Source organism: Pungitius pungitius, chromosome 8, assembly GCF_949316345.1.
Source record: "Pungitius pungitius chromosome 8, fPunPun2.1, whole genome shotgun sequence".
In the NCBI taxonomy this organism is placed as follows: domain Eukaryota; kingdom Metazoa; phylum Chordata; class Actinopteri; order Perciformes; family Gasterosteidae; genus Pungitius; species Pungitius pungitius.
The window spans coordinates 12,723,745-12,741,416 of NC_084907.1; the positions used below are offsets into that span (position 1 = coordinate 12,723,745).

Consider the following 17,672-nt stretch of genomic DNA (forward strand, 5'->3'; position numbering starts at 1 on the left):
CAGATTCTGTCACTTCCTTTCACCATCCAACGTCGTCACGGCCTCGGCCCAATGGCCCACGTGCACCAGCAACATCATCTCCTGGTTATTTGCTTGCTATTTGGTTATAGAGAGTTTCAGGAGCACTCTGTCTTTGCATATCAAAAGGATGCAGGATTTTTTTTTCAATAGACTGTTAATAGTCCCCCCTTTGTGGTGAAGCTCTCTACGATTCTCTATTAATGAAATGGCATGTCTTATATTTGTTTTATTCTTTTAAGGCACAATATAGTTCAAACATACATGTTTACAATAGCACTTATGGCATTTTGTAGTTTGGCTTTCTGGAAGAAATTGAACTTCTTTCTTACTTTTCTTGTTTCTTGTTGATTGTTGTTGTTCCGGTTTTGTTCCCCACTTTCCACGGTCAGTGACTCCTGTGTGCGATTGTCAGCCATTGTCATAATCCTCCATCCCTCGGAGAGCAGGCCACTCATCGATGGAATCAGCTCCCATGTGCACTGGCTGAATCATCACCAATACCAATGCACTCTTGTGTGGAAATATAGGAAACTTTTGTCAGTTTCATGTAAAGTTGATGTAAAAACAAGAATGTGAATGGCAACACGTGCACTTTCGGCTATTCAAATCCTTTTGAAGTATCTTTTACAACTACTTAAACACCCTAAAAACGTAGGTGTAGTGGTCCCCTCACAACAAAAGTGACACTAAAAGCTCCTCCGTATCTCCAGTGGCACGAAATACTTTAGAAATACTGCATGTCAAGTAGCTGTTGTGAGATAATGAGCATCATTAGCATATGAGACATCTGAAGCTGACAGGCTTGTTTACTCGGCTACGACGCTAACGACGTCTTCCGTGAACTTTGTTGCTAATGTAGTTTTCAGGCTGCAGAATGAATTTCGTCCCAAACTTAAAGTGTTTACATGCAAAGGATTTGTCGCAGCGCGGGGAAAGTGGCCAACTCCCTGCAGTTCAGTAGTTCTTTAATTGTTCTTTAATCATGTCGTCTACATGAAACCAGCTCCGAGGCGTGTTCGGGTTCCAATCAACCGACTCCGTGCATCGTGGAAGCACCTTTCATTCCACCTCGCTGTGAAAATAAGATAATTGAAGATAATTGCACACTGCCATTGCATTTTGAATTGCAGCTCCTTTGTCAGAGATGTTGTATTCACCCTGAATAGCAAAAACTCCTCCTTTGTTGTGTAACAGCTGCCCCCCCACTGCTCGCTATCAGGTGTGTGAATAGACACGCAGGATGTGAATGTGAGAAGAGGTGTGTGTGTGTCATGTGTGAGCACTTGTTTACTCATTTATGTCGTTTCACAATCCTCTAACAATATTTCAAAAGGTTTCTTGTTCACAATGTCATATCACAATTACAGATACAGCCACAGTGTGTGGATGCGTCACACATCACACCTTTAAGTTCAGACAGAACAGGTGAATGACACATTGTGATGGGATTATTCTGTAACCGCTAATAAGGGTCTCCTCTCCTATCAATACACGGTGCGTCCATATCACACCGGGCCTCGAGCTGGGAATCCTTCCATTTGAGGTAAATGTGACTCTATCTGCACCCTCTGCGCTGAGAACGGCAACAGCTCATCCATCACAGCCTCACGAGGCCGTGAGGTGAGAATCCACGGCTGCCAGGAGAGGAGGCCTGTGTGGGCCGAATGGATGTGCTACAGACATGTGTTTGGATGCAAGACGGCTGTAATTAAGAGACTCGTTTTCTAATATGAGAGGTGTGGATGTCATGAATAAGTCTCAATGGGTCTCAAATGATGCTCGTGTCAACAAAGGCTTGGACAGAAATGACTCAAAAGAGTCCATGCGATGTGGCAGAACTCCCATGTGCAAAACATCTCACAAAATGATGTCGACATTGAACTACACCACCTGGACTGAGTGTGTATGATGACTATTCCCCCACCCACGATGCCCAGCTGTCCTCGGCCCCTCTCTGTTTGTTCTCCTCAGCTTCTAACCGAGGACATGATGTGTCCTCTGCCAGAATGCCACTGTATGAAAGGTGGGGAGTGAGTCCAGAGAATGTTAATTAATCGTGCCATCGCGATGCTCTGAAAGAGAATGCACCGTTCATTCAGAATTCAGTGAATTCCTCACAGTCCCTTTTGACATGGCATTTTTCATTTTTTCATTTTCCTTTGTATGCCATACAATACGAGTTTAAATACTAAAATAACAAGCATTTACAAAATGCTCACCCGTGCTCCTCCCTAATCCCTACTCTGGAACTGTTCGGGGCGGGGCGATTTATCTAGAGTCAGCCAACATTAAACCTTGTACAAGAGGGTCATGTATTAGAGAGAGAGAAAAGCAGATTATGTGCGTGGGATGTTTATGCGGCACACGATGAGGGACGAGGCCCTCGGGGGGCGTCATGCAGAGACGGCAGCAACATTATGTCATCCGGGGGGGCGCTGATCCTCTGATGACATGCTCTGGCAGGAAGGGTGCCGTGTTTGCCCTCACCCTATAATCTAGTGGCGTTTGTTACACTCGCATGTTTACGGACGGATGGGAGAGACGGAGCAGAACCAGAGGGGCGGAGGTTGCTGACTTGGTTGCTGCTTTGGAGCTTTGAGTCGGGCCTTTTGGTACCAGTGAACTCGGGGGACATTTTAATACACAGACATGTGTCGTCCCCCTTTGTCTCCTTTTTTTTACGTCTTTGTGCCTTCACTGGTTCATCCCCTTTGTCGTCACAGTGCAATGACTTGTGGGTAATTCCCGTGGGCAAAGTCAGAATGGAATCACGGGATTAATTGAAAAATGCACTATTTCTATTGTAATTTTGTCCCCCGTTGTTGAGGTGAAAATGGTGGACTTGTTGGATATTGATGTCCTCTTGTCTGACTCGGTTGTCAGTGTCACTCATCTGTGATGAAGACAGATCCAGCTCACAAGTGTCTTAAGAGGTGACTTTGACTGAGACCACGGCGTGACTCTGTCACTTTCTGGGATCTGAGATCTTCACATGACGCCCCTACGTCGTCATCATCATCATCATCATCATCATCTACGTGTTTTTCCACTGTCGTCATCTGGAATGTTTTGCAAAGTTCAATGTAACTCAACAAATACGCAGACATGACGTCTTTTAAATGATTTTATGGTAATTTTATGATAATTGGTTAACATATATTGGGTAAAAAAGTTTAACTCTGCAGATTGTGGCAAATGACACCAAGACTCTGCATAGTATTGGATATCATTCATAAAGTACATGACCATTGTAACACAATGTGAAATGATAAGTGGCCTACACCACTGGAGTATAATTCTTTTAACGAGTGAGCTTTGTGAAAAAAATAAATTCAGTGGGCTTGAAAGGATGCTTTGAAATCTGTGGCCTTGAATCTAACAAACTGAGGAGGAGCACAACACTCATCTTGACCACCACTCGCATGTGTCGCAGTGAAACAATGCTGACTTGTTTCTTGTTAGGAAGCCATTCACCATAACGTGAAAGAGCCTTTTGGGTCATTGTCACTTCACCGCTCACCTCGGTCTTTGTTGGGGTGGGTTTTTTTGCGTGCGTGAGTCACAGGGTGCCTGAATGGCGGGCTGGCTTTATAAACCTCTGCCTGCCTTCTCACATGAGCTGGAAGGCCACTTGTCTCGGCGGTCGGATGCACACGCAGCAAAGTGCGACTTCTTCAGCATCCTCACTCTTCTTCCCGGAGGGCAGCGCAGAGACAGCTCGTCGCCATGAGGACCTTCGTCCTACTCTTCTTCACCCTGCTGTTGGTGTCCCGCGGATCTTCGGCCGTCATCACAGGGGTAAGTGGGAGAAAACACGTAGATGCCGCAGACTGGAGGGGCAGCATTTTCTTATCTGATGTGTCTCAATGTTGTTTTTGGGGAGAATTTGTCTAATTTTTTTATGCTTCACACATCGTAACACAAAAATAAACCGGTCCAATATTCCAGTAATTGTAAAAAATCATGTTTTATTTTTTACATTTGTCCTCTGGTAATGAATTGGCAAATGACTTTGCAGTACTTTAAATAATAAGTATGTTAAATTATGAAAATGTTTGTGCAGTTTAGCTCAGGACAAATTAATCACTATACAGTATAACGTGGAGATCTAATTAAAATGGAAAAGACAGAAAATATTTTGAATAAATATCAAAATGAATATATTTCAGGAAGTTATTTTTCTAAAAGCATGATGGTCTACTATAATGTAAATAATAAGTGCAGTCTGTCTATGAGCCACCTCCCATCTCTGTGTATGTGTTTATACATAAACTTATACATCAATTTATCTAGTTCTTTGAGATATTTCCATTCCAAAATCTGAATTTGCATAGCTATGAGCATAAATCCCAGCCACTACTTGCTCATGTTCCTCCCTGTCACAACAGCCCTGTGGAACATAGAGCCATCAAACAGAAAGTCACATGAAATCACTTCAGTTCCTCTTCATTGCGTTTCTTTCCTTCATCTCATCCAGAGCGAGAACTGTCACTCAGCATCTCGCCCAGACACTAAACCACCACAGATCCTAAGGTGTGATAACTATACCATTAGTATAATATTCTGTTTGGGTAACACCACTGTGCGTTGTGTGTGTGTTGCTCTGCTGCTCTATTTCCAAACCATACTACGTGGTTTCTCCTTTTAATAAGCGTAATAATTAGCATATCATTGTAGGCAATTGCATCTCATTATATTAAATACCCTACATGTTTAGATTTTACCTACATAATTACCAACTACAATTCTCCTTAGCTTTGTACAATTTGCAACAGAGGCAGCTGTTCATTGCATTTTGCGCCATTTTCAAGCCTAAAGGGAAGGAAAATTGAATTACCACAAGTCATGAAGTTAAAGGTGTAGGATTTAAAAGATTTGTTTTGGAGAATATAATATTTAAATGGTTTTCCTTGGCGTCTAACCAGCTGAGAGTGTCTTTTTTTACTTACGTGAGGGCTTTTACTTTACTTTGTGAACTCCACATGCGGAGTGAGCCCCCTTCAATAAACCCCCATGCCGTGGGCCGCCATGTTCTACGGTAGCCCCCAATGCACAAACCAAACCCTGGCTCCAAAGCTCCAATGCTTGCATCCTTTTGATGGACAACATACTGCTCTGGTGGCAACAAAAAGTCAGACTGTACAGATGAACCTTACCTTTAACATTATATTGGACACATTATAAGTCTTCTTTAATACAACAATATAATACAAAGGCTAATTCTAAGACTGTGTGTGTGTGTGTGTGTGTGTTCAGGCCTGTGAGAAGGACCATCAATGTGGGGGAGGGATGTGTTGTGCGGTCAGTTTGTGGATGCGCAGCCTGCGTATGTGCACGCCTGCAGGACAGGAAGGAGACGAGTGTCACCCCCTGAGCTACAAGGTGAGGTGTCACACAGCAATCATTTCATCTCCTTCAGGTCTCAGTGATGCTTTCTACGCGCCTCACATCACTGGGTGCACAAACAAACAAGGCCTCAGAACAAGCAGTTAATAAGAATTGTTATTATTGGATATTTCTGCACCTTCCAATTAAATGAATTATATGCCAACGGTGTTTCCCGTTGTGCTTTCAGATTCCTTTCAATGGGAAGAGACTCCACCATACTTGTCCCTGCTCGCCCCAGCTGCTGTGCATCACCATAGAGGAGGGGAGGAACAAATGTCTCTCTCCTTACAAGTATCCAGACTACTACCTCTGAGCACCAACACTCAACTACCTGCCTTCTCTGTTTGTCGATTTTCAATAAAGATATATATTTAATAATGCTTTGTCATTTGGGGTGCTGGATAAATTATTAAGCTGTCTAACTTTATTAAATAACGTATATTTGTGTCGTTTGAATCCATGTTCACTTATATTTATATATATATATATATATCTACATATACAAATATTTAAAATATGCATATATAATGTCGATTTAAATTGAATATATTAATACATCGTAGTTTTTGTGAAATCATTGTGAAATGAAATGAAACTATACATTTAAAGGGAAACGCGCCCCTGGATGAGGTGATGGATGGTGACGGCTCCCTGCTGTGTACGAGTCTGCTTTGTTCCTTTCAGTTATTTCAGCTACTGACACCTCAGTGACTCAATGATGAGTAGATGCCGTCTCACAGTTCTCCACATCAGCTTATTTAAGTTTGCCGAGAAACATGAAGAGATTCACACTTTGCTTCAATGGTTACAAAGCGACATGCTGAGTGACGAGCACCTCGCGGTGTCATCATCCACTCACAACCAAAACACACAAATCGATGCATGGGCTTTTCATGCTTTCACTTACAACCCAGTGAAGGAACGAACATTTGAATTGTGGTCAAAAGACAAAGGGAGACGAGAGTCTTTCCTCCGGTTCACCTTGGCAGCGGGTCTTTGTAATGGCAGGAAGAATCTATGAGCATTTTATTCATGGCTCAGAGCTAGAATCACATTAGTCCAATGTGTAACGCAACAACTCACATAAATCTTGTGAAATGGATGTTGATCTTTTGTGTCTCTGAACATGAGAGCATTCAAAAGGCGTTAAAATCCTAAAATGATGACGAGAACACAAAGGAATACTGGTAATGTATATATGACTGTTGAAATGAACCATAAAATGGACATTTTCTTCCAGTTGACATACGTTTTCCACGCAGTTTGGGACCAGATGGATTTTAATATTCGGTAATTAAGAATACAGTTTAGTGGGCAAGTCATTTTTAGGAGAAGGTTTCGACTTGAGGCTACAATAGCTAGCGTATTACACCCAAATCTAAAAAAGCTAATGGTTGGCAGTTGGAGTTGCACTAATGTCGGCAGCATGTCCAGCAGCCATTACACCACGACACCTCAGCAGAGCCGTGTTGGGATGCTCAGGGCTCCGCTAGCCGGCTGATTGATTGGAGGAAAGGGGGGGGGGGGGCACAGGTATTCCTACTGATATGCAAACTGTTTGTACTTGATTTCCCAACATGATGGAATTAATGCTAAAATCATTCTCCACATTGCCAAGAATTGGAATATATTGAGTCCAACAGTGGTGGAATTAACTTAAAATACAACATGCACATTTTGAATCTTCTAAAAACCCGCAGGTCTTTACAGGAGCCCATTCTGCGTGTTACACATAAAGATGAGTTTACTTTTCAGTAGTTCACTTTTATTTCTAAAAGTGAGAATAACTGAATGGAAGTTGGGGATTTGAAAGACGTCGGCGTCTGTGTGCCGTCCAGATGCTTTATATTGGATTTTTAGCTTGACCCATCCTTCAAGATATTCTTGCCTCTGCTGCTTAAATTCTGATCCTTCTTCTTTTATAATCTGTCTCTGGTGATTCAAACTTTTCGGAAGAGCAAATTTTAAATTGATGCACTGCCCTTAAAAATCCCTTAAGCCCCAGAGTACAAACCAAGGAAAGGAGAGAATCCACAATAGAAACACGATGATACCAAGGCCTGTATTGACTTTTTCAAATACACAGTGCAACACTCTTGTTTTTTCAACCGGATAATCTTTAAAATATAGACCCTGTCTCCATTTACAAAGTGATGCAGCAGGCTAACGGAGGGGAGGGGGGGGGGACACAGGGAACATGAGGAGTGCTGCATGAGCACGCATTGAGGGACAGAACCGGATCAGGCATCTCGTTAAAAACAGACTGTAGGACCCAAAATACGTATCATCCCATTTATTTGTTAAGAAATACAAACAGTGCAAACATCCGTCATCCTTTCCAAAGCACCAACTTGTTAAACATGATTATGTCCACATCTGTAGAAAAAGGAACATCTGTATGTAGGAGGAAACCAATTTCTCAACACAACCAACAGATTTGGAAAATACCCTTTATGGTGAGTTTTGACCTCACCTTTTCCATACGACGTTTCCCCCTGGATTATGAAATATACAACAAATCTATTGAAAAGGAGAACAAAGAAAAGGGGGAAAAGGAGAGACTATACGGTACCTTAAAAAATAAACTGAGATCTGCTTCTCGTTTGTGATCCAAACGAAGGACGCAGCTGATAAAATAGTCCTGTTGTTGATCATCAGTTCTGCAAAAGCATTCTGGGAATTTGCATCTATCATTCATTTTAGAAGAAGAAATAACACAAGGTTGATGTATTGAATAGGGTGTATGAATGTTTACAGGTTATTTATTGTCATTTAATACGGACTATTTTGGAGTTATTCCGATTGGAATGAGCAGGCATTCGTTTGCATCTAATTGGTGTCAAACACATGTTGGGAAGCAGTCTCTACATTCTGAACCGAGAGGCGGTGAGTCTTGTCCTGTGTACGCGGGTCAGATGACACAGTACGGCTCCGTGGGAGTCAGGGTGCCCAGGCAGCTGGGGAAACAGGCTCTGAGGCGCATCCGCAGCTCCTTGTTGAACAGGAAGCTGATGATGGGGTTCGCCCCCGCCTGGGCGAAGCTCATCCACACCGCAGCGCTGAGGTAGAGCTGCGGAACCGGAGCCCCGCGCACGAATATCCTCAGGTAGCAGGCGCTCACGTACGGCGCCCACAGGACGAGGAACGTCAGCGTGATCATGTAGTACATCTTCCCGATGCGCTTCTCCGTCTTGAACTCGTCCAGCACCAGCAGCCTCCTGCTGCCGCCGTGAGACGCCTGCCTGATGCCCACCAGCGTCGGCGGCGTGGGCCCGCGGCCGAAGCCGGCGATCCAGTTGGCGGCGGCCTGCCCGGTGGCCCCGGGCCCGTGGAAGGTCCAGTTCTGGCTGACGGCCGGGACCAGTTGGGCGGGCTTCATCTTGCGGTGATCGTAGACGAAGCATAGCATCTTGACGTAGACCACGTGGGTCGTCCCCACGACCACGGCCAGCATCAGCATGAAGCCCAGCGTGTCGTTGGCCTTCACGTAGCGGTGCTCGAAGGTGCACTGCTCCTCCTCGCGGATGAACTCGTAGGTGCCCACGTCGAACACCGGCGGAGAGGCCATGGCCACGGAGAGGGTCCACGCCATGCAGATCACCGCCGCGCACGTGCACCGGCTCATCCGCTTGTGGTAGAAGCGGTGGTGGGCGATCGCCATGTACCGGGTGACGCTGACGCAGAAGAGCAAGAAGGTGACGTGGAAGCAGAAGAGCACCGACATGAAGGCGACGATCTTGCAGCAGAGCGCGCCGTACGGCCAGCCGCCGCCGCCGATCGCCGCCATCACGAAGGGGAAGCAGACCGCGGAGCGCACCGCGTCGGCCACGCAAAGGTCCAGGAGGAAGAAGTAGGGCGCCGTGTGCAGCGAGCTGTCCTTCAGCAGCAGCAGCGACAGCGACGCGTTGCCCAGCAGGCTGACGCCGGTGATCAGACCCAGGGAGGCCAGCTTGACCGCAGAGGCCGCGGACGCGTAGCTGTGGGAGGACGGGCTGCTCTCCCCGAACGCACTCGCGTTCGCCATCAGTGCGGCGCGCGTCCCCGCGTCAATTCATTGTCGACGGGTAGTAAGGCTGGAAGCAACACATCTAAAAATTAAAAAAAAAAAAAAACACACCGAAATCAACTCGATCCGTAACCCGCCCACTCCATAACAGAAGGAAAGAAAACAACTCAGGAATGAATTCCACTCAGAAGCATCCGTTCAACATCGGCGTGCATTTGTCCCGGTTTGTTCTGCGACCATCAACAAACAAAATAAAAGCATCTGTGTCTTTTTTCCTCTTCGTGTCCTTCATCTTACAAGTGTCCGGTACAAAATAGCGTCCGTGTCAGTCGGTGCAGCTTCTGCTGAGGAGAGGCACCCCGGTGGAGCTTTTAACACCATCTCGTTGGGCTCTGAAAGCACATCTCAGATTCCCAACCAATGGCGGCGGTCTCCCGTTCATCTTCAGGAATGAAACAAAAAAGCAGACGGTGCCGCGCGGACGCACCGCGCAATTACGCATCCACCGCCTCAGCGGCTACAGCGGCAGATGTGACTATACATTGAGCCTCAGAAGGCAGGTGTGTTTGTGGCTCCTGTGGGTCTGTCCACGGCTGGCTGACTCCCACGCAACAGCGTCCGCCCGCTTCTAGAGAGTGAGCAGGCCTGGGATCAGTAAGTCTCATCTGGCACTGCGAGTCTACTGCAATCTACAGCTTATGTAAAACCACCGATCATGTATTTATTATCTTTCGATTATTTAAATTTTAAATTTTGAGTTTTTTCTCAGTTTATTCTCACTTTGTTATAATTGTACTTTTTTTTCTCCAATTCATTTTAATTTAAAGACGTGTGCTGTCACTCACACAGGTCCTTTTCTTATGTTTTTTTTATTCATGAGGCCATAGACAAATAAGAGACTGTTCGATGTACTGAATACATGGACAGTAGTGTGTATTGCACAACTTGTGTACTGAACCACAGCTCGGCTTTCTGCTGTGATTCACCAGCACCCCCTGTAGCCGCTCTGAGGAGCATCAACAGTCTTCATTGGGCTTGTTTTTCATAAGAACCCAGTGATCAAGCCCAGAGGAACGACTCACACCACTGCTCACGGTTCATCCTGGTTATGAGGGTCTCATGGTGTTGCAGTGTTGATGCTCAAGAAGCCATGAAAGGTACTTTTTTCTTTGTAAGATACGCGTTGTTTGGATATTAGACAGGTTAAACAGGTGGTCTAAAGGGTTACAACGGGTTGAGGGCAGGGATGTGCCCAGTGTGGATGATTAACCACTGAGATTTAGATCACTGCAGCTTTCAAAGTGCACTTTTTGCTCATTCCAGTGCTGAAATGCCCAAAGCCCAACTGAGTAGTTGGACCTTTGTACTGCAGCCTACTTCCACCAAAGGGCCCCCCCAAAGAAGCAACAGGGGCCTGAAACTGAAGATGGTGTAATGAGAAGAGGCCTCACACCATAGGCGAGAAAAAAACTGCCCGCGTCATTGTCTGCATATGTCGGGATCACGTTGGGTACTCAGGGCAGACTACACAAAAAATGTCAATACTGTGAAGTATCTACATTTTGATCCTTTTTCTCTCTATTCTTTAAGGATTAGAAATAGATGTTTTTGTTACAGCACATCAATACCAAGAAAATAGTGAAAATGCTGATGGTTTTACTCAAGCACAGTAGTAGAACCACCGAGAAGTAGCAAGTGTAACCCGGCCAATATTGTATTGATATTATAACTTTACCAGTGACACATCAGTTAATTTGTTGTTACTCATACATACGTTAATACACAGTGACACTGTGGACATGCATTTGTACGCCTGTGAAGTTGAAATTGCTGCTGTCTGTGAGAATATGTGGAGTCAGGGTAATGTTGGTATTATTGTTATACAAGTGCATGTAAATCAATGAGATTCACATTACACAACTTTCATTTTGAAACCATTTGAGTCACAAAATGTAATTATATCAATGAAAATAGAAAACCAGTTAACCCCCTCTTCGTGATCACAGCTGGTTTCGAGTAGGAACTCTTGAGGGGGATATTTGGAGGGATATTTGCATTTCTGGTTAGCGACCCTAAAAACCGGTCAGAGTGAGGCGTTCTTGTTGTGCTGCTCTCTGAGGTTGGACCATTTGTGACGTTTCAGTGACGTCACCAGTCGGTAGGCGGAAACGCGCCAGTGTGTGTGTGTGTCTGTGTGTGTATCTGGACTGGAGGAGAAAAGGGAAACCGGGTTATTTTTGACTAAGTGCGTCCACGCAGCAGCGAGAAGGAGGTCCGAGCGGCTGCAATGGCGGTCCCGGCGGGTCGGACGGATGTGGACAGAGGAGCCCCGAGCGGACAGACGGTGTCCCCCCAACACAGCATCGACATCGACGAGAAACAGTTGGACGATATCACAAAGAACCACCGAGAAGACGAGGCGACCAAGCTGCCTTTGCATTCGCCGTGGACATTTTGGCTGGACAGGTAAAGTTATCGCGCATTTTGCCGGGTCTCGCCTGCCCCCCCCCCGTCCCTCCCTCACTGACAACCCCCACCGGGACGAGCTGGAATGACGGAGGAAAGACAGATAGGAGTCGAGGCCACGCAGCGGGCCTCCGGGAGCGACTCCATCGCGGCGTTAGTTCACCTCGAGTGACCGTTATAAAGTTGGCGTCCCACGGCGCCATGTTGTTCTCCAAGCGGGAACACGAAGGACCACATTAAAACCACGACATGCACAAGTGTCGTCGCTACCTCGCCGTAAAGTGACTACAAGTGTTTCTCTATATCTGGACAGATGACGTAGAGTCGGTGCCTTGTTGTGATGAGGTCACGGTCGATCCTCCTGTTGACTCAGCATGTTGACCCAATGTCCAAGCTCCAGACAACCTTCAAAGGACCCAAACCCCATTGAGACTGGACACCATTACAGTCACCATTCTGACAGGAAATATCAAGTGTTGTCCAGTGAGACAACCTGCTGCTAATCTGTATTTGTATATGATTTTAGACCCGAAAAACCATTTGGGTCTTTGGGCTAACAAAATGATGTCATTTGAACATTGGGCCCTCAGAACTGCACATTTGAACGATCCAACAGTAAAGAGGCAAAACAATTTGACACATTATAAGTGATATGTAAGAAGACTGTGTGCCGTTGCAGCTGTTAAAAGCAGAAAGCATATTGTAGCCGGTGTTGTGATCCTGTAAAAGATGGAAGCAGCACCGCCTCCTCGTTCTCGATCGCATGCACCGTGGCCCGTCTCACACGGTCCCCTCTTGTCCTCCTAGGTCGTTACCGGGGACGACCGCTGCACAGTGTGAATCCAATCTGAAGAAGATCTACACGGTGCAAAGTGTCCAGGTGAGACCGGCTCCTTTGCTTGCTTGATGGCAGGAAATGAGCTGTGTGTGATGGTGGAGGGGGGGGACGCCACCGTGTCCCGAACCGGGGACACGTCGTCCACGCTTTATTGGCACCATGTCACGTCAGCGGTTTCTCGGGAGATTCATACTGTCTCACTATGGTTAATTGAAATGTGTAAGTTCCTGTTGATTAACATAATATAACATGATTACACGCTGCCGATGTTTTCATTTGGGTGATTGATTTGATGTAAGGAAAGTACATTTTCATTAGTACTGTAGTCTCATAGTATGAATCTATTATAGAGATGCCGAGCTCATTTTAGTTCTTGGACCATGTAAAAAAACACATTTCAGAATCATCTTTAAACAAAACCAAAGGTTTCCCTTTATAGTAAGTAAATAGCTGCCTCTAAGCACAAACTAGTTATAGCCACCAAACTGACACCGTACGGTTTGTCGGTTTGGAAACATCACGTTTGTCAGCATAGCACCAAAAGTTGGTCGATGACTCAGCTGGAGATCAACATTAATTTGTGCGTCATCTGAAAACATCCGGGTCTCCCTGCTCGATGTCGCCCTCTCCGAAGAGGAATGGTCCTCTTTAGCTAAAAGTTGCCCACCAAGCTCAGAATGCTGCATTTCATCTACCAGTATTACAAAGAACAGTTAGAATCAGTTCCTTTTCTGCAGTGTAATGTTGTGTTGTTGTAAACTTTGTGTAAACTTTGTGTTTGTGTTTACAGCTGTTCTGGAGTGTATACAACAACATCCCTGCAGCCACAGCCCTGCCTCTGAGATGTAGTTATCACTTAATGCGTGGAGAGCGGAGGCCACTGTGGTGGGTCGAGAGTTATTATTACTAGTGTTATAAATACTGTGTAGGTCACTTCATTCCACTGATGTTATGTTGTTAAAGTGTCATTTTATGCTCTAGTTGCATTGATCATACAAAGAAAAAGTGATAATGTAGTAATAATAATAGCAGTAATAATAACTACCACTCAACTTTAATGCAAAACATTATTTGTATACAAATAATGCTGATTATTACTGAGTACGGCAGGTAACGGGATAATTGTTACCTGCTTCCTGATAACATTTGACATTATCTACCTGTTTCTCTGTTAAGTCTCGTATGTCTCTAAAGGAAAACTTGAGTAGTATCAACTAAAGGTTTGATGCCAACAGGGAAGAAGAAAGCAACGCAAAGGGAGGAGTGTGGAAGATGAAGATCCCAAAAGAAAGTACCGTAGGTGTTGTGCTCCGTTTAGCAGCTTTTCACACATGAAACATGGGGATTATTAAATGAATTGGCTCCTCTGTGTTCTTGTCGCCTCAGGCTGCCGTTTGGAAAGAATTGTTACTTGCTACAATTGGGGAGCAGTTTGCAGATTACTGTTCCTCAGGTGAGCCTCTACGAGTCCATGTGCTTTTCTCCCACACCGGACAAAGCAGTGACGTGTTGCTCTTTTGTTTCCCAGACGACGAGGTCGTGGGGGTCAGCGTCAGCGTCCGGGATCGGGAGGATGTTGTACAGATCTGGAACAGCGACGCGTCGCTTGCTGGCGAAGCAAATATCTTGAAGAAAGTCTATGAGCTCCTCCCGCACATATCTTTTAAAGCTGTTTTTTATAAGTGTAAGTATGCCCTTCTTTATCCTCTTGCACATATAAATGGATGATGCAGCAGTGTGTCCTGTGATGCATTAAAGCATGCTGTAGACTTTCTATTGTCACTAATGCTACAATATGAAGAAAATTCTTTGATAAACAAAGAAATGCAAATTAACAAAAACACAGACTGGTCACCGGCTTCTTACCACATGTGAGCATCTGTGTTGTGCAGAGAGGATCTTTGTGCAAACAAGACCAGTAAGTTACCAGTTGAGGCAACAAACATATCTTCCATAACGACTGCATGCATCTCTCTCACGACTTAAAGGATAACGTTATGCACTTAAACTACCAAGTTATTACATTTCATTATTTGTCAGATGGAAACTTGCTTTTAAATATTTTTTTATATAATAATAATATAACCATGTTACATCAAACACAAGTTTAACATTGCACATTCCAATGAGCATATTTAATTACCCTCATACGATCACCTGTGGGTCGACTCAGAAACCATCCTGAGTCAGCTCAGCCTGTAGGGCCAAGAAAAGCACAACCTGCCCCCCCCCCGATTGAACTACTCACCCCTCCGAGGCTGCATTCCAACCTGAGGAGGAGTGAAGCCTTGCGTGCTTTCATAGCAGCTGTCTGCACAGGAGCTACAAAGTGATCAAACCGATGAATGAGTGAAATGTGAATGTTTTGCTCCCATGAGGGTTTGTTCTCACAGTGATTCCCTCTGGACGTTTTCAGCTCACATGGAACATCACGCCTTCGAAGGAGGACGCTCAAGACATTAAATCACTAGAAAGCACTTTTTACTCTATCATTTCCACCTGAACTCGACGTAAGGATGCTGTCCCCGACCTAATCAGGGATGTGGGGCTTTGCATTGAACGGGGAAATTCGGATGATATTTTTGTATAACTTTTAATGGCCGATGCCTCGTTTCCTTTTGACGAGACTGCGATGTCTCCAGAGAGCGTTACATCACATCTGCAATTGACAACCTCTCGTAGCTTTTTGTCTTGCTCCAATCCCAACGGACCTCTGCGGCGTCACTCTGGTCTCAGTCTTAGTTTTTAAACCTCTTGTAATCTCAAGTCACAATGAGATTTAAGCATGTCCGCTTTAGTCAGTGCCAAAGCACCTTTTTATGCCGTTTAAGGAAGTTTGAATCCTGATTTTTATTTTCTTAATTCCGCTGGAGTTTGTCCCTCCTGAGGAAGGAGCAAGTGTCCCATTTGGTTTGTCGAGCCATACGCTCACACTGATATCGGGGTGACGCTTGGACCACCTATCTGGATGCGGGGGGTCCCTTTGTCCTCAAGCCATCGCAGGGAATCAGAACACACTCCGGCGCAGACACATGGCCCCCAGCTCTAGAGAGAGAGGGAGAGCCGTCCTGAAAGGTGCCTCTTTGAATGTTCTCTGCCACGTTGGGTTTGATGTTTTGCTTTGCTCCGCGTGTTGAAAGTAGACCCCCTGCTCCCCTCTGCGAGGTCACCCACGGTTTATTGTGCTGCTCTGAGGAGATACTGCACATTTTTGCTCTCCGCAGTACTTGTTTGTACTCGTTTCCTCCTTTCTTTCTTTCTTTCTTACAACTCACCAACCGTATTTGCCTCTTAAGTAAGCAATGTAAGATGTGAGGGGGATGTGTTGGATTGTATTGTCGAGGGAAAAGTCAAATATGACAGATGTGATCAATAGTCATCGGGTCGATTTCTACTGCGGCTTCAAAGACGACGAGCGTGCGAACCAGGTGCCACGCTGACCTCCCCTATCGGAGAACGTATCACTATCACTATGTACTATTGCAGTGCAGGCCACAGGTTTTATTATGTCACACCTCTTGCATTAGCCAACGCATTAGTGATAATTGGACAATGTTTCCCTTTGTAAACATGATTTTTTGCAGTGGACCAGAATAAATCGTAAATGAACATACGGATGTTGTCCTGCGTGTTTCTTTTCTTCACAGCATAATAAACCACTGGAGCCGGCTTTTGAACATACAGATAGAGGAACCGTAGCATCTAGGGGCTGAAATACTAGAAATGCACTGTAAATGAAGTTTGCTTTCTTTAGATCAAACCGACTGAGAATGTGATGCCAGTCGTTTTTAGCTGCATGTGGAGTTTGCAGTGCGTAAATTCACCAGCAGATGCCTCCAGATCTTATTCATGAAACCACTTCTCAATAGAAAATGGAATACTTTCCTGTATATCTAATGATATATGATTAATGACCACTGTGCTTTTTATACATTTTCTAGAACTTGTGTAAAGGATTCATTTGATTTCCCTGATCCAAAGCGTTCCATCATGTCCACGTGAACTGGAGCCGTAGAAACGGTTGTTTTGACCTCTTAACATGTCAGAAATGCACAAAAATGAAAGGAGTCCATCACACGGAGTGTGCAGAAGGCCGGTCAGTGACTCCTCTCCTCTGCCACACTGAGCGCCTCTTTCACAGCCTATTGGAACCCTTCAATTCTTTTGTAAAGGCTGGTGTGGAGGAGCACGCTTAAAACCTCATCTATAATTTGTGGCATTTAAAAAACAGCTGAACGTTTTAAACACGTGGTTTGAATCTATTGAAACTGTTACATTTCTGCTACAATCTGAATCATGCGTGTGAGAACTCTTGAATCCCAACAGAGGAGGTTTGTTACCTTTGTTGTCATAAATGGGATCCATCAGTGATCCTCTCAGGCTGCTCACATACAATGGTGTATTTCTCCCTCTGTATAATGCGAAGCAAGGCCGTAGTCAACTCTTCTATTATTGTGTCTTATAGTGTATCGTGTTACATTGCTCGTTTCTGGTCCTCTGCGCTCCAATCATCCATTTTCTTAACACATGTCATGTCGTGTCACATCAGCATCAACAGTGATGTGTCCTTCGAAACACTCAATGCACAACGTCGCCCGGCAAAGATACTGATGATTGAATTTCTACAATCATGGGAATATTGTGTCACAGAAGAAAGACGATCATGGCACCATGTGGTGAACTCCCTCTTGTGTCTTGGTCAATTTGAAATATATTTATACACCGACAAACCTCAAAGCATTTGGAAAAGCAGATTGATATAACATATTTTTCACTGAAATAACGATGATAAATGATTTGGTGATTTTTATCGCAGTTTATTTTATTTCATTTCTTAATGCTAATGCAGTAAATCGAATGTGCATATTTTGTTATTATGGCTTTACACACGCTGCAGTGATTTTAAAATGTCTATAGTGTCCAGCCCTGTGGAAAAAACATTTAGAAAGGACT

The 17,672-nt window shown here is 44.7% G+C and overlaps 3 protein-coding genes across 3 annotated transcripts; 2 read left to right on the forward strand and 1 right to left on the reverse strand.

Moving 5' to 3' along the window:
• Positions 1–3,595: 3,595 nt before the first annotated feature.
• On the forward strand, positions 3,596–5,762 carry prok2 (prokineticin 2). Its single transcript, XM_037491222.1, is given in 5 exon segments — positions 3,596–3,624; positions 3,626–3,728; positions 3,730–3,819; positions 5,278–5,403; positions 5,597–5,762. Coding segments are annotated over 5 exon segments (474 nt in total). The 3' UTR covers positions 5,723–5,762.
• Positions 5,763–7,670: 1,908 nt separating this feature from the next.
• gpr27 (G protein-coupled receptor 27) lies at positions 7,671–11,477 on the reverse strand. The gene has a single exon (XM_037448524.2). The coding sequence runs from the start codon at positions 9,431–9,433 to the stop codon at positions 8,321–8,323; it is 1,113 nt and encodes a 370-aa protein (XP_037304421.1). The 5' UTR covers positions 9,434–11,477; the 3' UTR covers positions 7,671–8,320.
• Positions 11,478–11,574: 97 nt separating this feature from the next.
• On the forward strand, positions 11,575–16,332 carry LOC119194026 (eukaryotic translation initiation factor 4E type 3-like). Its single transcript, XM_037448046.2, has 7 exons — positions 11,575–11,881; positions 12,689–12,761; positions 13,510–13,604; positions 13,955–14,015; positions 14,106–14,172; positions 14,248–14,403; positions 15,136–16,332. The coding sequence occupies exons 1-7, from the start codon at positions 11,703–11,705 to the stop codon at positions 15,180–15,182; spliced, it is 678 nt and encodes a 225-aa protein (XP_037303943.1). The 5' UTR covers positions 11,575–11,702; the 3' UTR covers positions 15,183–16,332.
• Positions 16,333–17,672: the final 1,340 nt, after the last annotated feature.